This window comes from Ascaphus truei, chromosome 8 (assembly GCF_040206685.1).
Source record: "Ascaphus truei isolate aAscTru1 chromosome 8, aAscTru1.hap1, whole genome shotgun sequence".
NCBI lineage: Eukaryota > Metazoa > Chordata > Amphibia > Anura > Ascaphidae > Ascaphus > Ascaphus truei.
The window spans coordinates 45,249,914-45,274,948 of NC_134490.1; the positions used below are offsets into that span (position 1 = coordinate 45,249,914).

A 25,035-nucleotide genomic window follows, 5' to 3' on the forward strand; every position below is an offset into this window, starting at 1 on the left:
GGTCCCATTTTGTAGGACCGAAACGTTGGGTTTCTGGATGTATTTTTGCTATCACTAATACACTTTGATTTTCAACATTGAGTGCTGTCTCTTGTTTACCAATCCTTGGAACGGTAACGTATAACTACATTCTCTATATGGGACGTGCACCTGTGGCTTACCAGCACCTATTGGAGTGCCAACTGCCTTATCTGACTATATATATATATATAGAGAGAGAGAGAGAGACTACTGCAAGAGTAATGTCCAGTCAAAATACTAGAGATAGCCTAAATGCAGAGTGAGACTGAGACACCTAGATACATGCAGATACAGAAGCATGCAGAGACAGCTAGAAGCATGCAGAGACAGCTACAATAATGCAGAAACAGCTAGAAGCATGCAGAGACAGCTAGAAGCATACTGAGAGATAGCTAGAAGCATGCAGAGTGCTAGAAGCATGCAGAGAGACAGAAGCATACAGAGAGACAGCTAGGAGCATGCAGAGGGACAGCTAGAAGCATGCAGAGAGACAGCTAGAATCATGCAGAGAGAAAGCTAGAAGCATGCAGAGAGACAGCTAGAAGCATGCAGAGAGAAAGCTAGAAGCATGCAGAGAGAAAGCTAGAAGCATGCAGAGAGACAGCTAGAAGCATGCAGAGTGCAAGAAGCATGCAGAGAGACAGCTAAAAGCATGCAGGGAGACCGATAGAAGCATGCAGAGTGCTAGAAGATTGCAGCGAGACAGCTAGAAGCATGCAGAGAGACAAAAGCATACCGAGTGATAGCAGCATACAGAGAGACAGCTAGAAGCATGCATAGAGACAGCTAGAAGCATGCAGAGACAGCTAGACGCAAGCAGAGAGACAGCTAGACGCATGCAGAGAGACAGCTAGACGCATGCAGAGAGACAGCTAGACGCATGCAGAGAGACAGCTAGACGCATGCAGAGAGACAGCTGGAAGCATGCAGAGAGACAGCTGGAAGCATGCAGAGAGACAGCTGGAAGCATAGAGAGAGACAGCTGGAAGCATGCAGAGAGACAGCTAGACGCATGCAGAGAGACAGCTAGACTCATGCAGTCAGATAGAAGCATACAGAGAGATAGCTAGAAGCATACAGAGAAAGCTAGGATGCAGAGAGACAGCTATAAGCATACATACACAGCTAGAAGCATGCAGAGAGACAGCTGGAAGCATGCAGAGAGACAGCTGGAAGCATAGAGAGAGACCGCTGGAAGCATGCAGAGAGACAGCTAGACGCATGCAGAGAGACAGCTAGACTCATGCAGTCAGATAGAAGCATACAGAGAGATAGCTAGAAGCATACAGAGAAAGCTAGGATGCAGAGAGACAGCTATAAGCATACATACACAGCTAGAAGCATGCAGAGAGACAGCTAGACCCATGCAGAGACAGCTAGAAGCATGCAGAGAGACAGAAGCATGCAGAGAGACAGCTAGAAGCATGCAGGGAGACAGCTAGAAGCATGCAGAGAAATAACTAGAAGCATACAGAGAGACTGCTGGAAGCATACAGAGAGACTGCTAGAAGCATACAGAGACTGCTAGAAGCATGCAGAGACAGCTAGACTCATGCAGTCAGAAGCATACACAGAGACAGCTAGATGCATACACAGACAGCTAGAAGCATGCCGAGAGACAGATAGCATACAGAGACTGCTAGAATCATACAGAGAGAGAGCGAGAGAGAGATAGAAGCATGCAGAGAGACAGATGGCATACAGAGAGACTGCTAAAATCATACAGAGAGACAGCTAGAAGCATGCAGAGAGACAGACAAGGAAACAGACTGCATCCTTCTCTGGCTGTCTCTTGCTGTCTCTGGATGTGCCAGTCTCTCTCACAGCTGTTTCCTCCCCCTCAGCCAATCCTTGCAGGCCTCTCTCCTTCTGTCTGTGTATCTCATCCCTCCCCCGCCTCCTGCAGCCTGCTGGTCCCCGAGCAGCATCCCTAATACAGAGAGAGAGAGAAAGGGGGATCTGCTCGTCACGTCCGGAGACCTCCCCCCAATATGAGACCCCAGTGACGGGCCACTCCTCCGCCCGTCTCCCCCTCTCCCCTCTTTTCCTTCTCTCCCCCTCCCCATCCTTCCCTCTTCCCCCTCTCTCCTCCCTCTGTCTCTCTCTCCCCCCTCTCTCCCCCTCCCCATCCTTCCCTCTGCCCCCTATCCCTCTCTCCCCCTCCTTCCCTGTGCCCCCTCTCTATCCTTTTCTCTTCCCGCTGCCTCCCCACTCTCTCCCCTCTATCCTCCCTCACCCCCCTCCTTCCCTCTGCCCCCTCTCTATCCCTTTCTTTTCCTTCTGAGCCCCCTTATTGCTTCCCCCCTCTCTATCCTTCTGTCCCTTCTCTCCCCCCCCCCCCGTCTCTCTGCCTCCTCTTCCTCCCCCCGCTCCCAATCTATCTCCCCTCTGCCCCCTCTCTCTCCCCTCTGCCCCTCTCTCTCCCCCCCCCCTCACTATGGGCTGCATTGGATCTCACAGTGCAGGTAAGCTCACACACTGCATTGTACCACAGTATACTCTGTACTCTGCTGGCTTCATTCATATGGTGTGTTGTGTTGAATTGTGTTTCTTCTAGTGCTGTGTTGTGCTGAATAATAAAAAGGTTGGACTCATTGGGCATGTCTTTTGTCAACCTCAACTACTATGTAATATTGTGTTGTGTTGCTTCAAATTCTGCCGGCAGTTTCCACTGATGTATGAGGTGTGAGTGTCAGTGTGTGCAAGTGTAGCACTATGTATCAGTATATATCAGTGTGTGTGTGTGTGTGTGTGTGTGTGTGTGTGTGTGTGTGTTTGTGTAAGTATAGTGTGTGTCAATGTGTAACAGTTTGTCAATGTCCACAGATACAGACTTGTGTATTTACATCTGTATGTGTTCCTGTGTATAACTGTGTGTGTGCCTGTGTGTAACTGTGTGTGTCCCTGTGTATAACTATCTGTGTGTGCAGATATCAGCGTTGGTCTGTGTCAGTGCGTGTACAGATTTACAATCGTGTTTTATATCAGTGTGTGTACGTGCATCTCACAGTGAGTACATGTGTCACTGTGTGTCACTATGTGTGTCACTGTTAGTCACTGTATGTGTGTATTCCCATATATCAGTGTACTGCACATGTCTCACTTTGTCATGTAGTGACATCCTGCGGTCTCTGCGGGTATGGGGAATGACAATATATGGTTACCATGTGTCTTGTGGGAATATATCCCTATTGGGACAGATAGAGATGCAGTGTGGTCCCTGTGTGTATGATGGGGGAAGCGATCCCCATCTGCTCTCAGCATTGTACCTGTAAATAAAAAAATATTCCAAATAAATGACTGTGTGTATGTGCTGCTGGGAACATGTTCCCCCCAGTGTGTGTAATGGAGCAGGAGTGGCATCGTGTGCTCTCTGTGTGTAGTTGCAGGAGTAAATTCCCTCTGGGCATCACATAGCGACAGCGACACAATGTGGTTTCTGCTCATACTACAGGAAATAGTTTTACCTAGGAGTGTTATGGTGCAAGAAGGACACATATTGGTCACTGAGGGGGGCTACTTGTCATGGGGTCTTCTTGGCGTATAATTGATGTTGGCAGACGTCTTTTGTGTCAGGGTCAGTATGACTGTCTCTTCTTATGTTGGGCATCAGTAAGGAGATATAATGGGATATCGCAAAGTCTGGGTCTGGGAACGTTATTGTGTTGTTTTTCCTTTACTAGAAACCCTTCTGCTTTTAATGTTGGATGTTCGGTTTCTCCTATTTGATGCCGAAGTTTCAGGAATAAATCCTAAGTGTTATATTCGGCTAAATGTCATGTGTTAGTGATCATATGTCACACAGTGGCTGCTGTGAATGATGCATAATGACTATATAGATAGATATGTTAAGCTGCTGGCTGTGATTGCATCCTCAGACACATCTGCATATTCTGTGTGACCTTGTGCTGGTCACTTACTCTCAGGCACCAGTTAGTGTTAGCTCTTCACATCAGGGACCCAATGTGCCTACTTTACCATACTATCCCTCCAGAACTTTATAATATTATCTACATTGATCTACTTCCTTACCCATTAGATCAGTATGTGCCAATATGTTAATATGTAAGAATATGTTATTGTATAGCTATATTCATCTCTCCATTCACTAGAACTGCTACATATCTACTGCTATATATCTACTGTGTGTGTGTGTGTGTGTGTGTGTGTGTGTGTGTGTGTGTGTGTGTGTGTGTGTGTGTGTGTGTGTGTGTGTGTGTGTGTGTGTGTGTGTGTGTGAAACCTGAAGAAATTAGCGCTACAGTGCTCACTAATATATTAAATGTAAATTGATGAGTTTATGCGAAATAACAGATTGCTATAGTGAAATAAATCACTTAAATATGAAAATATGTGCATACAAATTGTGATAACTTTATAACTTGCTAATAAATGCAACTGTTAATTAAATAATAACAATTACTTTTCTATTAAACTGGGATACAATCCTGCTTGCAATCAATGATTGAATATAATTAATGCCAGGTGAAAAGGGAGTAAAGTTGGCGACTTAGCAGCTTTCAAAGGCACTGATTTCCAAAATAATCTAAAACACAAAAGGAAAAAATGCGCATGTCCATATTATAAATCGCATGTCCATATTATAAATCAATATGAAGGTATTTGATGGTAAAACAGATAAAGGTATACTCCAAAACACAGTGATGACTTGAAATCTGAAAGCATATAATCACCACACTGGGACTCGCTACAAAACAGCTTAATGAATGGCAGAAAAAGACACCCTGAGGAAGTCGCAGAGTCACAATGAAGCGCGTTGGGTGTGGGACACTGCACTCCTTTGCAAACTTTGAGAGGTTTTAATCCTGCTGGTGACTCCTCTTTGAATTGCTTTACATCAGCTGTGACTATCACCAATCTTTGCTGATTCAAACAGAGGACCCTGAGAGGTGGGACCTTCCTCTGTGAGTGGGAGACTCCGAGCATGAATCCCCCTGGTCTGATAATCAGATTCTTCCAGCTGACCTTTAATATTCACTTTGTAGTGTGGACAGTATGGACGAATGTGTTTGATTGGTGAATAAAATGTGATCAAAGTGGAAACCTTTCAAAGTCAGCGACAGTCTCTACTTACCAGATAAGCGCGCGGTGCAGGGTACGGAGCGGTTTGCTGTCTTGTGCAGCCTGTCGGGTGCAGAGAAGCACCCTCGGACAGATTTGATATTGGGAGCTTGATCCCTGCAGTGTGATGGGTTATAGAGTGGCCTCTGACCCTCTTGTATCTTCCTCCCAGTGACTAACATTTACTTTGGAGCATTGTAATTGTTCTGGAGATTTATCTTTTTCTGCAATTCATTAAGCTGTTTTGTAGTGAGTTCCAGTGTGGTCATTATCAGATTTCTAATCATCACTGTATTTTGGAGTGTACATTAATCTGTTTTAACCCTGAAATACATTATAATATTGATGTATAATATGGTGCATGCGCTTTCTTTTCCTTTTGTTTGTACAGTATATATATATATATATATATATATATATATATATATATATATATATATGTATATATATATGTATATATATATTGTGTATATATATATATATATATATATATATTATACTCCTTGTTTTCAGTATACAGAGCGCAGCCTTTTGAAAGTAGAGCCTAAAATGCTGAGCTTCTGAAATAGAGGTAGTCTTGGAATCTGACAGTGCGACTGGTACTTTTTAATGACAACTTGAGCAGTGTTAAGGAGGTGAGCGGTATGTTATTGTGGACAAGGGAAAGATGCCCTTCGGAATAAAGGGATGCCCCATTGCTGATCTCTAGGCCAAGCTTTGTTCAGCTGTCCTTCCTTCCTGCAGGCAGTGAGGGGGCAGCTGTGGACTGGAAAGGGTTGAAAGAGGCTGACCAAGGAACCATGGAGAACAGCTCTGTACATGGAAGCAGCACACACAGACCATCTAATGAGGTACCACAGTGTATATGTGAACACATGTTTGGCCTTTTGCACTACTAACACCATGGCAATGCGTTGCTACACTTCTCTGACACTAAAGGAGATACTCACTCTCTCCTCTCTCCTGCACTCTCTCTTGCGTTCTCTCTCAGTCTCTTTCTTCTCTCTCCTCTCTCTCTCTCTGTACCTCTCTCTCTTCTCTTCTCTCCTCTCTCTGTCTCTCTAACTCTCTCTCTCTCTCTCGCACATCAAGCAGTGTTAAGGAAAACTGTATTTGCTATCTCTAAAAAAACTTGCATACATGTTGACCAAAAATGTACTTATTTTTGGACATAACATCTCCAGTTTTCCTAAACACTGCTTGATGTATCTGGGCCTCTGTCTCTCTCCCTCTATCTCTGTATCTCTCTCACTCTGTATCTGTCTCACTCTGTATCTCTCTCACTCTGTATCTCTCTCACTCTGTATCTCTCTCACTCTGTAGCTCTCTCACTCTGCATCTGTCTCTGTCACTCTCTCTCTATGTATCTCTCTGTCACTCTGTATCTCTCTCCCTCTCTCTCTGTGCTTGTACTCCTCTTACACTCTCCTGCTGTATCCTGCATAGTTACTCCTCCTGCACTGTTTTTGTTTCTGTGCTTTCTGCATTACAAGTACAGTACCCAGCACCATTGCTTCTCATCAGGTTTTACTGTATATTCCACTGTTTTAGGTTGGAAAGTCAGCGCGGCGCAGAAAGTTGTGTGGGTTTGTCATGTCATTTCTGGGATGAGGCTGAAGTGCACTGAGATTCCTCTTCTGATTCCTGTCTATGTCGGAACCGCACATTTGTAAAACCTAAAAGTATGAAAGGGATTTCCCCGGTAATACAGCGCATAAATAAAGAATAACAGAGAAAAGCAGTGACATGCTTGTTAAAGGGCAACATCAGCTGATACATGATTTTAATAATGGAGTCATATGTATTGCAGCTAAAACCTCTTTTAAATATACAGTAGATCACTGATTTTATTCGTTCTCACCCTACAAATACAGAGGAATCAGCGTCCGCTTTCACTGTTTTCATTTCTCTGCTGGTGGATATTACCTAATCGGATCTTTCATTTTACAAACCTGCCACTCTACTCGGTTATGAATGTTTTTATAAAGCGCTCCCCTCCCTGGCTGTACATGCTACGTGTAGAACACAGCAGGAGAAGTGCATTAACTGGCTCTTTATGAATGGCTGTATTAAATACTCATTCACATGCTCAGGCATCGGTGCAGCGGGTGTAATATTTACTGTGCGGTGACGGGCAGCTCAGTCTGGCCCAATGTAATCTTGCATAGTCCATATTCAAAGACAATGGGGCCTATTCACTAAACCTCGATAAAATCAGTGCATTGCCGATCAACTTTGCATTGTTTTATCGCGCTATAAAACGCTTGTGTCAAATTGGTATTCAGTAAGAAAAAACTGCATTTTTAAAAAAAAAAAAATCGTAAAAAAAATGTAAGATCGAATTACTTGTTTTTTATTTATTTTTTTCTAAGTATTATCGTGCTATAAGTGTTTGTTTAAACTGCAGCCTGGAAGAGCACGCTGCGTCGTGCAGTTTAAATATTCATTTTAATACTATTGTGTGGGAGCTGGGGGTCTCCTGAGCTGAACCGCATTGATTTCAGCCTCGGGGACCCCCTGCTTCCCGAGATACAGGCCCCGGTTTTTTTTTTTTTTAAATCCTCTGCGTCACGTGACCGGGGGATTTAAATATTGCAGAAGATACCGGCACCCCATACCGAGGCCTGTAACTCGGGAAGCAGGGGGTCCCCGAGGCTGAAATCAATGTGGTTTAGCTCAGGAGACCCCCTGCTCCCGCACACTAGTATTAAAAAAAAATCATTGCCTAAGCGGCTAGCCGCTAAGGCAATGAAGGGGTTAAGGCACAGTAGTTGGTTTATTGGGGGCAGAAGGGGAGAGTGAAGGGGGTACTTGGCGAGGGGTGAGTGGTTAGGCCTACCGGGAAGGTTGCAGGAGGAGATAATCCCTTCATTTACCATAGTGGTGGTAAAAAAGTAAAACCAGCCAGCATAAAGTAAATAAAAGTTCTACTCAACCCGGTAAGTACAACTTTTCTTTACTTTATGCTGGCTGGTTTTATTTTTAATGGGCAAATGCACCTTTATCCTTATCTGGATAATAGTAATTTGTGCATTACTGTACTGTATGTGTTGAGGTTGGGGGAGGGAGTGTTGTTTTTATGTATTGCCTGGGGAAAAGCGCTATTAGCCATCTTTAGGTTAATACAGTACCACTTTTTACCCATTCCTGTTGTGGGTACAGGGGGTAGGGGAAGGTATTAGTTACCCCAGGGTGGTGTTTAGGTGTTTCGGGAGGGTAGCACGAGGGGTTAACCCCTTCATTACCTTAGCGGTTGTGAAGGGTGTTAACGTCTACTGCCAACCTCCCGCAAGGCCTAAACACCCACCCTGGGGCAACTACAGGCTTCACCAACCCCCTGTACCAACAACAAAGCAGTGCCTGCTATTTAACTCTTTCATTACCATAGCGATTAGCCGCCAAGGTAATGAAACTGGCTGCAATTTTATTTTTATTGCACAGGATTGATACCGGAGGCCGGCAGGGACCCCTGGGATCCCAGCAGGTCTCCGGGGGTCCCCGCCGGCCTCCAGTATCAATCCGGTGCAATAAAAATAAAATAATTTGTTTTGCATCTTGCAATATCTTTAGCACTAGCCTTTAGCTGGTGCCAAAATATTGCAACATTTTAAAGTACAATAAGCTTATCACTGCTTAGTGCAGGGGGGCGCAAACTTTTTTCCCTGCGCCCCCCTGCCGGCTGTCCCCTCACTCCCGCGCCCCCCCCCCCCCCAACCCCAACTTACCCGCGCACCGGCGTAATGTGACGTCACATGACCTCGCAGCGTCATTTTGACGCTGCGTTGCCATGGCGACGCAGGGAGGAAGCCGCCGGAGCCACTGTAAGTTAGGTTTACAGAGGCCCTGCAGCTCCCCCGGCACTTAATTTAAGTGCCTTCGGGAAGCGCATGGGGCCTCTGTAAACCCCGCGCCCCCCCGTCGGCAGTCTCGCGCCCCCCCTGGGGGTCGCGCCCCCCAGTTTGCGCACCGCTGGCTTAGTGAATAGCAGTTTCTGGCAAAAAAAAAGGAATTTTGGAATTTTTTTGGCTTCTTGTATGACTTTTTTTGTCAGAGTGTTAAAGCTTGTTAAAAAGCTGTTGGAGCTCCATAGTGCACCGTTATCGAAGTTTAGTGAATAGCAAAACAGGCAATATCGTGCTTTAAGGGCATTTAACTTGCATTAAGCCAGTTATCGAAGTTTAGTGAATGAGCCCCAAAATGAACTGGGCTCCATCTTTCCCCCCGTTTAACGGGAGATGGCCGCGATTCAGGCTTGGGGGAATTTCACACGCTGAATTGAGGCAAAAAATGTGAGGCGTGGGATAAAATGGAGCAGCATTGTAGAGTACAAATATTTGGGGCAAACCCAAGCAAAATGACAGGCTGAATAATTTGGGATAATTGATTCAAATTGTGTTTTATTTGGAAGCGGGGTGTAAGTTTGTAGTACACCTATCACAGCCAGGGATGTATTCTTGTGTATTTGTTACAGTGCTGGGATACTCCTGCTGGTTAAGGAGTCACAGGCTGCTAGTTTAGCTGCTCGTGGTCAGTTCGGCCAATGAGTGCGCTCAGAGGGGACAAGACAGTGAAATCCTCAAAATTACATTTTCATATTAAGAATGTGATCTCCACGGCTGCAGCCAGTATGCTCTTACCTACAGTATGCTCTTAATTACAGTATGCTCTTACCTACAGTATGCTCTTACCTACAGTGTGCTCTTACCTACAGTATGCTCTTACCTACAGTATGCTCTTAATTACAGTATGCTCTTACCTACAGTATGCTCTTACCTACAGTATGCTCTTAATTACAGTATGCTCTTACCTACAGTATGCTCTTACCTACAGTATGCTCTTACCTACAGTATGCTCTTAATTACAGTATGCTCTTAATTACAGTATGCTCTTACCTACAGTATGCTCTTACCTACAGTATGCGCTTAATTACAGTATGCTCTTAATTACAGTGTGCTCTTAGCTACAGTATGTTCTTACCTACAGTGTGCCCTTTCCTACAGTATGCTCTAACCTACAGTGTGCTCTTAGCTACAGTGGGGGGGGCGGTGGGCGGGGATGGGGGGGCAGTGCGCGGGGATGGGGGGGCGGTGCGTGGGGATGGGGGGGCGGTGCACGGCGGCGGGGAGGAAGAGGCTGCAGAGCAGCCCGGCAAGTATTTTTTCTTACTGCCAGGGGTTGGGCTTCTGCAGAAACGTGCCGGGACGCAGGGGATTGGATGGAGTATCCGGGGGGCGGGGCTTTAGAAGGCCGGGCCGCAGGGGATTGGATGGAGTATCCGGGGGGCGGGTCTTTGCCTCTCCCCGGCACTCTGGCCCTCCCTCTGGCTCCTCGCAACCCATCTCTCTCCCTCACACCCCCGGCTCTCTCCCTCACACCCCCGGCTCTCTCCCTCACACCCCCGGCTCTCTCCCTCACACCCCCGGCTCCCCCCTCACTCCCCCCCGGCACCACCCCGGCTGCCCCCCTCGATCCCCCCGGCACGTGTGTGTGTGTGTGAGAGAGTGTGACAGTGTGTGTGTGTGTGACAGTGTGTGTGCGAGAGTGTGTGTGTGTGTGTGTGTGTGTGTGTGTGTGTGTGTGTGTGTGTGTGTGTGTGTGTGTGTGTGTGTGAGAGTGTGACAGTGTGTGTGTGTGAGAGAGTGTGACAGTGTGTGTGTGTGTGTGTGTGTGTGTGTGACAGTGTGTGTGCGAGAGTGTGTGTGTGACAGTGTGTGTGCGAGAGTGTGTGTGGGAGAGGGGGAAGAGGGAGAGGGGGGAAGAGAGAGAGTGGAGGAGGGGGAGAGAGAGAGGGGGAGAGGGAGAGAGAGAGGGAGGGGAGGAGAGAGAGGGGGAAGAGAGAGAGGGGGGAAGAGAGAGAGGGAGAGAGAGGGGGGGAGAGAGAGAGAGGGGGGAGAGGGAAGGAGAGAGGGGAAGAGAGAGAGGGGGAGTGAGAGAGGATGGGAGACAGGGGGGGAGAGAGAGGGGGGGAGAGAGAGAGGGAGGGGAGGAGAGAGAGGGGGGAAGAGAGAGGGGGGGAAGAGAGAGAGGGGGAGTGAGAGAGGATGGGAGAGAGAGAGAGAGGGGAGGAGGAGGAGAAAAGGGGAGGGAGAGGAGAGAAGGGGGGGGTGAGAGAGAGGAGGGAGAAAGAAGGGGGGGAGAGATCGATTGATCCGTGGGGGGGGGGGGTGATGTGAGATGCACGGGGGGGGGGTGATGTGAGATGTAGGGGGGGTGTTTAAACCAAAATCATTACAAAATATATACACATTGTTTATTCAAAAGTATGAGTTAATTATTATTTATTACCCCCACTTCTATACACGTCTATTTTGTGATTTACCCGTCGAACATGTTATCCAGATAGGGGTTCCCCAAAATGTAACAAAATACTTAAAGGGTTCCTCCAAACAAAAAAGGTTGGGAATCACTGCTCTATACATACAAACACACACTGCAGCCCCCACCTCTATACACACAAACACACACTGCAGCCCCCACCTCTATACACACAAACACCCACTGCAGGGCCTACCTCTGTATACAGAAAGACACACTGCAGCCAGAGTTGCCACCTTCTATTGAAGGCTAACGCGGAGATAACATTTTTTTAGATCTATTTATTATATATTTATTTATCTTGCCTTTGGCTGTATCCTCCCCTCCAAATTCCGTCAACATGGCTGCGCGACGTCACGTAATACACATTGCCATAACAACGAGCTGCTCCGTGACGTCACGCGGCATCAAGTTGACATGACAATGGGATGCATTATGGTGACGAGGCATCACGTGATGCCACATTGTCATGGCAACATGTCACCGCCTGACGTTAGTGTCTTGTTGTCATGGCAACGAGGGGGGGTGCGTGACGTGATGTACATTGTTTTAAAGTGTCCCGGTTTTTCATTTTGAAAATCTGGTCACCCTATGCTCTTACCTACAGTGTGCTCTTACCTACAGTGTGCTCTTACCTACAGTATGCTCTTAGCTATAGTGTGCCCTTACATACAGCGTGCTCTTACCTGCACTGTGCTCATAGCTACAGTGTGCTTGTTGCAGGGTACATGCAACTACACACATGGGTTTCTTGACAAGGCTTATTTATTTAGCCTTAAAAGATATACAGCACACAAAACAAAAATAGCTTTTCATCAGCAACAAACGAAAATGGCTTTTTCTTCAGCAACAAACGAAAATGGCTTTTTCTTCAGCAAACCAAACAAAACAGTTTCTCTTTAGCAGACAGTTTATATATAAGGTAGCTACCCTTTTTCTATGCAGGGGACAGACAGTTCACAATTCAACTACTTTGCTACTCAGACCTTGTTTCAGTAATCTTTATCAGCTTATTCCTCTCTCCTCAACAGCCAGGCTCCATGTGTCTACAGCCTGGGTTTTAACACACCTTGATTAGGCAGCTGGGATCCAACTATTTGTCCTGAGGTTCCCAGCTGAAGTTAACCTAGTCAGTGCTGCACTGCAGACTAGACATAGGTTTTCCAGGCATATAACTGGTGGCTTTTATTTACCCTGTCACAGTGCTCTTACCTACAGTGTGCTTTTATGAGACTTTCTAGGGGTGGCGCGGCAGTTACAGAGGCCCCACGCTTCCCTGAAGGCATTTACATTAAATGCCGGGGGACCGCGTGTGGCCTCTGTAACTTCTCTTACTTTGGCTTCGGGCGACGTCAAATGATGCCGCAGGGTCACGTGATGTCACATGACCCAGCGGCGTCATTTGACACCGGAGCCGAGCGGGGGGAGGCGGGTCGAGCAGTGAGGTAGAGCAGGCATGGGGGCACAGGGGGGAAATTTGTGGACCCCTGTCCTATAGCATATACACATCCTAACGATCCCATCGCAACAAGCAAAAAGACGGGACCCAAACAGGGAATGTCCCGTGCACAAGAAACCACACCCACTTAACAAGTGTATTGGTTTTAGAATGAAGTCCATAGAGGAATGCAGGAGCTTAATCAAAGAACTTTTAGTTTGCTTCAATTGCTGTGTTTCCACAAGTCACCTGTTCAGAGACTGAAAAGAAGCTATCAAATGCACAATGAGTGTGATAGTGACAAGCATGTAGCAGCTTTATATTCAGAGGCATTTAAACCTAGCCAACTCAAGTCTCCTACCTCCATGACAAAGAATGCAGGGAGAAGGGAGAAGAGAAAATATCACCACCATCAGTCACAACCAAATGCACCAAGGTTTGTGGACAAGGACGTGATGGGAGATCCTGCTCCAAAATATGTCTCGTTGCAGTACACCCCGAAAGAGAACCTGAAAGAGCTACAAGAATGTACGCCAGCATCGATGATCAAAGCAACCTTTCATTAACCAGGCCAGAGTTCTTTGATTTATACAACATATGAGACAACGCATCCCCCAACACACTCAGAACGTGTGCCGGACTGATGGAAACAACAGAAATGAGAGCAAACGGCTACATCATGTGTTCCATAGATGGTAGAATAAATATACCACTCCCTATGCTTATTGGATAATGCACTCACATTTTGGCTCCTCAATGGTTCAGTGGTTCTCCAACAGCTGCTTCTACGTGTTTCGCTATTGCTTCATCAGGATGCCTGAAACGCGTAGAATCAGCTGTTGGAGAACCACTGAACCATTGAGGAGCGATACGGGAAGGTGCTGGCAAGCTGCAGAAGCCAAACGAACAGAGTATCTTCTTCTGCCCTCAGCCAAGCCGTCACAGGACGTGACGTAGGCGTGACATATGCGGAAGCGAATGTGGCAGCAGAGTGTACCGGCATTTACCTCCAGAAATTAGCAGTTCCCTCCAATGAATTGTTCTTGATTACCAAAATGTGAGTGCATTATCCATATGCTTTATATGGGCAATATACCCTTATTATATTACACTATTGTGCGTTCTTTTCTTTTACTCCTTGGGAGGAATATATAAGGATTTTACCTGATAAACAACTCAGCAAGCACACTATTTAAAGACCACCATCTATAAGGATTCCACCTTCTAAGGGCTTACACAAGGGCTCCCATCAGAGAGAGATGGATCTCTGATACGCCTATCTTAACCAGAAGACATTTGTGAGTGAAACTGACACAAATATGTTTGGATATAACTATTTTTATTACAATCTGCACTATTATTTGAATCTTTTTATTTTTCACATATCACCTTGAGATCTTCAGCGCCCCCCTTACCTGGAAGACATCGCGTGACTTTACTGGACCTGGACAGTACATTACAATTGTGTAGAGCTGCTGTATTTATTCACTTTGCATTTGCATTTAATCATACATGATTGCACAGTTCACAGTTCACGTTTTTTTAGTGGTGAAGATTTGATACTCACGTTTAGTTTTTTAAATATTCTTAAAGTTTGTTTCACCGTATTTGGGTGTTGTCACTATTTTATTCACTTGATATGAGTTATTATACTGAATATAGAAGCGCCCGGTTCCATCTCTTTTTGAAGTGAAACTTCTTTAGTGGCACCTCATTCCTAATGGGACAAAAATGGATTGTGGGGATAGAAAATGAAACGGATGTGACGTCAAAGTGTTGATGTCACAGTGCTGGCAGTTGAGGCCAGGCTGTGTTCTGGCAGCTCCTAACCATCTTTGTTCCCCCCCCATCTTTCAAAATTTAATTGCCGCCACTCCCTGCTGACCTCCCCCGGCCGAGGCATGGAACAGGGGGGGGGGGGAGTTGAGTGCGCTGCGTTCCCCACAGCACCATCAGAAGGGGATCGCTGCAGCGCTCCCCTCGAAGCCAGCTCCCGCTGACGATGACACGCTGCCCCCCTTCCCCCGCCGACACTGCCTCCATCGCCTCTGCCCACGCAGCACTTCCGGAGGGGGGCCTTTATTAAGGTATCTGCCCCTCACATACGCCGGGCCCGGTGCGGCCGCGTCTCACCGGGGGTGGGGAGGAGGAGAGACTCAGGCAGAGCCGCCGCGGGTCCGCAGCTCTGCCTGCCTGTGAGGGGGGGTGTGAGGGGGGAGGAGAGGCCAAGACAGAGCCGCCGCGGGTCCGCAGCTCTGCCTGCCTGTGAGGGGAGTGTGTGAGGGGGGAGGAGAGGCCAAGACAGAGCCGCCGCGGGTCCGCAGCTCTGCCTGCCTGTGAGGGCGGTGTGTGAGGGGGGCGGAAAGGCCAAGACAGAGCCGCCGCGGGTCCGCAGCTCTGCCTGCCTGTGAGGGGGGAGGAGAGGCCAAGACAGAGCCGCCGCGGGTCCGCAGCTCTGCCTGGGGTGGGGGGAGTCAGGAGAGAGGGGGCAGGACACAGAAAGAGAGACACACTTACACTGACAGACACACACATATACACACACACACACACACACTGACTGACACACATACACACACACACTGACTGACACACATACACACACACACACACACACTGACTGACACACATACACACACACACTGACAGACACACACACACACACACTGACTGACACACATACACACACACACACTGACTGACACACACACACACACACTGACACACACACACACACTGACTGACACACATACACACACTGACTGACACACATACACACACACTGACTGACACACACACACACACACACTGACTCACACACTGACTGACTCACACACTGACTGACACACATACGCACGCACACTGACTGACACACATACGCACGCACACTGACTGACACACATGCACACACTGACACACTGACTGACACACATGCACACACTGACTGACACACATGCACACACTGACTGACACACATACACACACTGACTGACACACATACACACACTGACTGACACACATACACACACTGACTGACACACATACATACTCTCTGACTGACATACATACATACACAAACACACATACATACTCTCTGACTGACACACATACATACTCTCTGACTGACACACATACATACTCTCTGACTGACACACATACATACTATCTGACTGACACACATACATAGTCACTGACTGACACATACACTGACTGACACATGTGTGCCGAGCACGCGCAAAAGTCAAAGAAGTTTCACTTACTATGCGCGTGCACAGCACACACAGCTTTTTTTTTAAAGTGTGGTGATGGCCTAGGATGTACAATGTTCCAGACAACAAAAGACGATGATAAACCAGCTCTGTCAATGGAAGATAAGTATTTCCTGAGGATGCTGGATAAAAACCTATAAAGATGAATAAAACAGTTGGGTGGCTCCACTTCCATTTCATTCACCCAAAAGACGTCTCCGGAAGAACGGAGAACAGGCCCACTTTAGACTTGTTCCGCTACATCGCAACTTGGAAAAGAAGCCAGAGACAAAGCGTCATTTTGTGGTCTTCATGGAGAAGATATTCGACAGTGGCAATGCAGAACCTGCTCTTCCACTGAAGGAAGGCAAAGAATGCTGGTACAATACCTTCCATCATTTGGCGTTTACCATTCCCAGAAGCCTGGTCAGATACAGGTAGTATTTAATTCAAGTGTTCAATTCCAGGGAGTCTCCTTAAATTATGTTCTCCTTACTGGACCAGACTTACGAATAGTCTCCTAAGAGTATTAATCTGCTTTCAGAAGGAGCCTATTGCCATAACAGCCGACATTCAACAGATATTTCACTGTTTCCTCATTCAAGAAGACACCAAAAACTACCTAAGGTTCCTGTGGTACTATAACAACGACATTGATGACAAAATTATGGAGTACAGCAGTGGTTTTCAAACCTCGTAACCCACGGCCCCACTGGGTTTTAGGAATAACCAATACATTTGCATCCAAGTGAATTAACTTTTTTTGCATACTAATAGAATGTTAGGTGGTTGTCTCAGAAGCCTGGTCTGGCCGTGTGGCACAAGGAGGGGTTTGGAAAACACGAGTACATGATGAAAGTGCATTTCTTCGGTAATAGTCCATCAGCTGCAGTGGCTGACTGTGGACACAGGACAGCCCAAGAAGGGAAAAAAAGAATATGGTACAGACGCTAAGAAGTTAATCGAAAGAGATTTCTATGTAGATGATGGGCTAAAATCAGCTCCTACAGAAGAGGAAGCTATCGACTTACTCAAAAGAACATAAAAGATGCTAGCAAATGCCAACCTGAGGCTCCACAAAATAGCCTCTAAGAGAACCATAGTGATGAAGGCATTTGATTCATACGATCACGCTAATGATCTGAAAGATTTAGGTTTTGGAGTCGATACGCCACCTATACAACAGCGTTTAGGATTGAGCTGGTATCTTAAAGCGGACACATTTACGTTCCAACTATCCATTGAAGAAAAGCCATACACCCGGCGTGGAGTCCTGTCTATGGTCAACAGTCTCTGACCCCCTCGAATTTGTAGTCCCAATCACTATACGAGGGAAGTCTGTACTTATAGAGCTGTCTGCTGAAACACAGGACTGGAATATTCCATTACCTACAGAAAAGCAACGAGAGTGGGAGGTGTGGAGGGATTCCTTTAAGACCCTTGAGCAACTGCAGATCCCACACACCCATATCTCTCACCACTGCACGAAACAAAGACGTTTGTGTTTTCTCAGATGCTTTTACGAAAGCCATAGCAGCAGTGACTAACTTAACGGTCACAGATGCTAATGGAGAACACCATGTTAGATTCATGCTTTGCAAAGCTAAGTTGGCACCACAACCAGACCACATGTAAGAGACGTGTGCAGAGGTACGCAATGGAGACCGTTTAAAGTTAAACTAAAATGAGGCTTTATTGCGCCTCTTCCTTTAGCACAGCAAGACATTCAAAATAAACAAAAGAAAAGCCTACTCCGCTTTGGAGAATATCTACACATTTAGTCCAGCCCTCTCTAACTGGGTGGGTAGCTAAGCTAATTACCAGGCCCAAAACATATATATATATATATATATATATATATATATATATATATATATATATATATATATACAGATATACAACAGTCCCATAAGAAAGTCTCTTATCTGTTTCTTGTAACTGTAGGGGAAGGCCTCTCTGCTCTCCTGAGTCTGCACCCTTGTGTGTTATTGCAATGTCTGCGTCCAGGTATATACACTGGCGACACACTTTATTCGAGCTTGGCTAGTCCCACGAATTCGGGTATACCCGGGTGTATTGAGGTTTGTGACTGTTTTCTGCCCGAGTGCATTGAGTTATTTTCCAAGCAGGGATTGAAGCAATTTATTCCCGCTGGCTGCAATACTGCACAGTATATATATATAAACTGCATTACAATTCATGAATTTATGCCATCTGGTAGACACGCGAAGCATTGCAGCCTATTAAATCCTAATCATTATCATTTAACAGATCAGCCGCCCATCAGCCAGGCATGAACCCAGGCTGGGAAGGCAAATGCAACGGGGCTTGTCAGAGGTTAGGAGCGGCACATTCCAGGTATCTGCCAGGTACATACCGGGTATTTGCTCGAATAAAGTGTGTCGGTGCAGTAGGTCTTTCCCCTTTGTCTTGCTGTCAGCCTGCAGTCCCTTTGCAGCTCAAGACATCTGTTGTTCCCCAGGTCAGCCCAGTTGTGGACTAGGGAATCTCTGCTCTGTCCTTCCTTGTGTCAGCCCCAATTGTGAGCTAAGGAATCCTCTTCCTGTGTCTCACATGACACTATTTCACAGAGCTCTGATTAGGCAGGTGGAGTCTGGTTGATTGCCTGTTGCACTTAACCAGCTCCCTGCTGGATTTAGAGGCATTTTTTTTAACAGGGATAAGTCCCTGTTACACCACACTATACCAAGGCTCGAGCTGTTAGCAGTAGAGCTAGCAGAGCTCATAGGGAATAAAATGGATAGTAAACCAGACGTCATCAAGTTTTATACAGATAGCAAAGTGTTGATAGGCTACATATGCAACCAAACAAGAAGATTCTATGTATATGTTAGCCAAAGGGTGGAATGAATCAGACTCCATGATCCTGGAGGCAAGTCCAACTTGACTCTCCCATGAAGTTGTACAACGTTTATGGTCGAAGTCTCAACTATTGTCAAAGCCAGAACCTTTATCAGGCCCATTACAGAGACATCCTTCTAATGTCTCACCTGGACTCTAGAAAACGAGAAAATTGAAGCCCTTGATCTAGGAAGGACTGGGACTGTAAAGACTTGAAATACCACCACCTGGGTGTCTCTATTACTATTTGTAGGTCCCACTTTCTTCTATGGCTCCCGAAAAGACATCAAGGAGCACCAATCTATCCTTAACTGGTGCACCTACCTATGCACCCATTTTACCAAAAGGACTTTCGAGACCCACTGATATCTACCGGTATCATGGAGTTAATGTTGACTATGGACTTACAATCACTGTTTCACTGTATGTTTTATTATATGTTCCACATATGGTTTTTTTTTTGGTGGTATCTATTGATACCAGGCGGGGAGTGTTCTGGTTCCAGTTCAGTATTCTTCCTGTTTCCTGCTTCTGCCTGTTGCCTTAGCAACCTCACTTTCCCCAGCCCTGCGGCTTTGGTACTTTCCTTTCTCCCTGTCACTAGGTGCAGTTCTAGCTGTTTCCTCTGGGACTGTGTTTAGTTCCTTCCTTTCAGAGCTTGCTGCCCAGTACATAGCTGAAACTCAAACCCTACCCCCCCCCCACCCCCCGCCCCGCTGTCCCTTTGAGACAGCTCTGTTTCTTACCTATTCCTTATTTTTACGCATTCCCAAAACGTTTTCCCCCTTTTATTTCTCTCTATATTCTCATAATAAATACTTCAGAAATTCAAGAAGACTCTATTTTGCATGGAAGTAGGAATTGAGTTATCCGCCTGCGTCAGCTTATCAAGCCACAGTAAGCCCGGGACAGAACAACATACATACATTGTACCAATCAATACATTATCCCAGTATTTTTCAACTAGGGTTCCTAGAAACATTTGGGTTCTCCGGGCATCCCTAAAGGGTTCCCTGCAATTTTTAGGTCACTTGAACACTGTATCAAATACAGAAGAATTTACAATGCATCTGACCTCAGACGCGCTATTAGAGAGGGTTGGGGTTCCTTACAATGCATCTGATCTCAGACGCGCTATTAGAGAGTGTTGAGGTTCCTTACAATGCATCCGATCTCTTACGCACTATGTTAAATAATAATATTCCACTTTTTCTTGTTCAAAAAGATTCCAAAACTTCAGAAGATAGTTTTCCAGTAGATAAAGTCAATTTATTCTTACAAAGTTACTTACAAATGGAAGTTTAGTCAATGATTGCAAACATGTTCTTCTGATGTTGATTCATAAAACAAAGGACTCCTTGTTCACTCACATTCTGCAGCTTAGATAATATATGCAGTGGGTGTGCTTGAAGAGGGTCCAGGCAAAGAGAGAGAAAATGGAGATGCAATATGTACAATAGTTAAAGATCACTAACTCCACCCCCTTTCTCTACACATGGCTTTAGACAAAGAACTTCCCCAAACTGCTTCAGGCTCAAATTTCCTACCAGGACTTAAGCCAACCCCTAACATCTGCTATAAATTAAAAGCCTCATTAGATTTCAGCTTCATTTGTTCCATATGAATTCAAAACCTTAAACATGTATTCTCATGCAATTGTCTTGATATAAGTTCTCATTCATACATTTTAAAATAATAAATGGATTTCCAACACGCTATTAGAGTGGGTTGGGGTTCCTTATGTAGCCATGTACCCCTTGGCTACTACATTTCTCTGCCTAACACATAAGTCCTGGTACCAGCATAGGCAGTGTTAGGATTAATCCTTGCCCTTGCTGCAGTAAACAACCCCCTAGTAGTTAGAGGAGGGGTGGGCCCATGGCCTAGGTACTGCCCATTACCGGGGCTATGATCTGGGACCCTCCCCTGGTAACAAAAAAGGGCTGCAGCTCAATTTAGAGTTGTTCTTGAGCCAGGATTGGTTCTGTTCTATCCTCTCCCCTCTGGGGGAGGAGGGTGTATTCTAGTCTGTGGGCTGAGCCAGCGATCTGTTTTTCAGGCCTTCCCTCCCACCAGGGAGTAGGGGAGTTAAGGAGTGACTCCAGCGGTCTCAAGCTCCTTGGGTTGGCTCCGGGGACCCAGAAGATGTGCTGTATGCTGTAAGAATAAAGACCCTTGTTTTACTCCCATCTGAGGATGCAGTCATACGGGGGGGAGGGAAGAGAGTTTTCTTGCAGGGGCTGCACTTATTCATGATAGTCCTTGTTGGATGGAGGCGCTGCACCAAAGAGAAAGAAGATAAGATCCGAAAGCCTGTCCTGTTTATCCCACTACCATCGACAGAAGCTCAGAATCCTGAGAGCCTAACAGATGAGTTGCACTCCATGCCAGGCTGAGAGGTGCTTGATGGCTGCCTGATGGCTCTTTATGATATGTGCCATGCGGACCGACGTTGCTGGAAAGGGGCCACGGCTGGGACTATGGCCTATGGCTTGATGAATTGGGAGCGAGTTCTCTGGAAGCTGCAGCCGAGGAGGAACAATTCAGAATTAACCTGTGACTATGAATGCGAAATACCTGCCAAGATGCTTGGAGAAGATGGACCCTTTTCACCGCCGCTAGAGGTGCAAGAGCAGGCCCGCTACTTGCAACCCACCGCCGGCTATATACAGTAGTGATATCCCAGTGGTCCTCTTCATCCAATGTGCCGACGGAACCGTCATCACCTGTGTCTCCGGTGATGAGCGTGGTGTCCTGTCGGAAGCTACTGACGCAAGTATCGGATTCTGTGCTAGCTGAAATCGAGGCTGGAGGCTCCATCACGGTACTCCTGCCGGAGTGTTGCCACATTATCCCCGGAGTGGTGAGAGCGGCATCTGGTGTGAGAGGGAGCTTCGTCAACCGTCCGTGACGACATCGGAGACGACCCCACCCGAGCGAAAGACGTCCGAGGTCCCGGAGGATCTTCGCGAGGTGTTGGAGGTGCCTGCTCCCGGCCGGGAGATCCACGAGACTGCATCAACCCAGCTTGTTCCTGTGGAGACGTCCATCTTGGAGGTACCGGCCAGTACTTTTTTCCTGTAGATGCCACCACCCTTCCGGTGCAACCAGAAGTAGTCATCGAAACTTTGGCCGCCGGGGCCGATACGAAAGCCGTCACCTGATCTCCGGTGAGTAAGGCCGAGGACGATCGTTTCTTGCAGAAGTGCCGTGCCCATGGCAAGGCCGAGATCGTAAGGCCACAAAGGACCCAGATAGCCACAACGTACTTGCGGTGATGGGCCGAGGTAGGAGCAAGGCGCCTGAGACATTGGGACATGGTTCTGATTTTAAGGCTTCACAGATTGTAATAGAGACATCAAGTTAGGGATGATATCACCTTCAGGCCTGGAGGTGGTGAAGCAAGAGACCCTATCCAAAGAGCCACTATTTTAGGTACTGCCAGAGCAAGCCTGTGGGCAGAACTTAATTAAGAATAGTAGGGTGGATCGTATAGTGGTCCAACGCTATAGGAAATCTCATGGATATCCTTATGTCCCTGAACCCCTAAATGAGAGAAGCGGAGGCTAATAGAGAGGAGTGGGTCAGAGATGCCATATTGGATTACCTGGCTGCCCGCTGTAATGTCTAATGCTACTATAACGAGGAGAAGGTATCCTACCTAGTCAGAGTATGGAAGGTAGGCAGGAAAATCTACATGAACAGGGTAGAGTATATCTCAGAGAGGGGCTAGAAGCGTTGCTATTCGGTAACAGTACCAGATGGTGAGGGCAGGATGGTTCGTAAGCCTGATCCAAAGCATTACTACTGATGAATGGGTATAGATTCTCCAGTGTAGGGCGGATCTTGTTGTACTCATGTTTATTCCAATGTTTTCCAATGATGTTTTTCCTGTTCTCCAATTTATGGAATTATATAAATTGGGTGTCTCAGCGGGGGGTGAGGGTTCCACTAGGGGGAGCATATAGCCATTTACCCTTTAGCTACTAAATTCCTCTGCCTAACACATAAGTCCCGGTACCAGTGCAGGCAGTGTTGGGGTTAATCCTTGCCCTTGCTGCAGTAATCTATCCCCTAGTAGTTACAGGAAGGGTGTGCCCAAGGCCTAGGTACTGCCCATTAATGGGGCTATGATCGGGGACACTCCCTGGTAACAAAAAGGGGCTGCAGCTCAATTTAGAGTTGTTCTTGAGCCAGGATTGGTTCTGTTCTATCCTCTCCGTTCTGGGGGAGGAGGGTGTATTCTAGTCTGTGTGCTGGGCCAGGGATCTGTTTTTCAGGCCTTCCCTCCCACAGGGGAGTGGGAGCACCTACCCCATACTCCACCAGGGAGTAGGGGAGTTAAGGAGAGACTCCTGGGGCCTCAAGCTCCTTGGGTTGGCTCCAGGGACCCAGAAGATGTGCTGTGTGCTGTAAGAATAAAGACCCTTGTTTTACTCCTGCCTGAGGATTCAGTCATTCGGGGGGAGGGAAGAGAGTTTTCCTGCAGGGGCTGCATCTATCCATGATAGGCCCTGTTGGATGGAGGTGCTGCACCAAAGAGAAAGAAGATAAGATCCAAAAGCCTGTCATGTTTATCCCCACTACCATCGGCGGAAGCTCAGAATCCTGAGAGCCTAACAGGTGAGCAGCACTACACCCGGTAACCAGAGCCAAATCTCCCTTAAAGGGGGGGGGGGAGGGGTTACACTTACAATGCATCTGATCTCAGACGCGCTATTAGAGAGGGTTGGGGTTCCTTACAATGCTCTGATCTCATACGCGCTATTAGAGAGGGTTGGGGTTCCTCAAAATTTCACTTAGGGTTCCTTAATCAAAAAAAGGTTGGAAACCACTGCACTATCCTATTGCAGAAAAGTATTTAACCCCTTTGATAATGTACCTGATACGGTTCCAATGTATAGCAAATTAATTCAGAAAATAAAGGGGCTTTACTAACCCCTATTGCAAACAACTCCACAGCCCCAAAATATTCCTTACAATATACATGGAATGGTCACTCATTAACCTCTTGAATACCGGTAACACTGCTTATGCCCTCAAGGAAAGCCTTGTTTGCCTCAATGACACTAAAGGGGTTAATTGAGGGGGGCACTTACCCCACCCATGGTGATGTCCTCCATGGTCTTCAGGGTCAAAGACATTCTGGAATTACTTTGTAAATCAATAGACTGATGCCCAACCATAAAAACATTACACAATCTATAAATTAAAACAAAATCCTTTCTTCGCCACTTGATGACCCCTAAAAAAGATAAAACCTCATCAAGCTCCTGACCTCGACTCCCTCGGTCTCCCAGTTCCTTAGCCCCCTCCCTCTGAACTTGAAGTTAGTACGCAGCTCCCCTTCTTGTGACTGCCTCCGTCGTGACTGCCCCTCTGCTTGTGACTCTGCCCCTCGGCTTGTGACTCTGCCCCCTGGCTTGTGACTGCCACCGGGCTTGTGACTCTGCCACCCAGCATCCCGACGTGACTGCCCCCTGGCTTGTGACTCTGCCCCCTGGCTTGTGACTCTGCCCCCTGGCTTGTGACACTGCCCCCTGGCCTGAGACTCCCCCCGGGCTTGTAACTCTGCCACCTGGCTTCCCGTCGTGACGGCTCCCTGGCTTGTGACTGCCCCCTTGGTTTGTGACTCTGCCCCTCGGCTTGTGACTCTGCCCCCCGGCTTGTGACTCTGCCCCTCGGCTTGTGACTCTGCCCCCCGGCTTGTGACTCTGCCCCTCGGCTTGTGACTCTGCCCCCAGGCTTGTGACTCTGACCTCCGGCTTGTGACTCTGACCCCAGGCTTGTGACTCTGCCCCCAGGCTTGTGACTCTGACCTCCGGCTTGTGACTCTGACCCCCGGCTTGTGACTCTGACCCCCGGCTTGTGACTCTGACCCCCGGCTTGTGACTCTGACCCCCGGCTTGTGACTCTGCCCCCCGGCTTGTGACTCTGACCCCCGGCTTGTGACTCTGACCCCCGGCTTGTGACTCTGCCCCCCGGCTTGTGACTCTGCCCCCAGGCTTGTGACTCTGCCCCCGGCTTGTGACTCTGCCCCCCGGCTTGTGACTCTGCCCCCCGGCTTGT

General features: G+C 47.1%; 1 protein-coding gene across 3 annotated transcripts in view; it reads left to right on the forward strand.

The window, feature by feature from the left end:
- Positions 1-1,910: 1,910 nt before the first annotated feature.
- The window catches only part of FAM131B (family with sequence similarity 131 member B), a 45,808-nt gene continuing 22,683 nt past the window's right edge, over positions 1,911-25,035 (forward strand). Inside the window, exons 1-2 of one of the 3 annotated variants that reach the window (XM_075611806.1) lie at positions 1,911-2,486; positions 5,848-5,954. In XM_075611806.1, the coding sequence (XP_075467921.1) occupies positions 2,459-2,486; positions 5,848-5,954 (135 nt within the window). In that variant the 5' untranslated portion in view covers positions 1,911-2,458. The remainder of the gene's footprint in view (positions 2,487-5,847; positions 5,955-25,035) is intronic. The other 2 variants (XM_075611804.1, XM_075611807.1) reach the window with 2 other exon arrangements.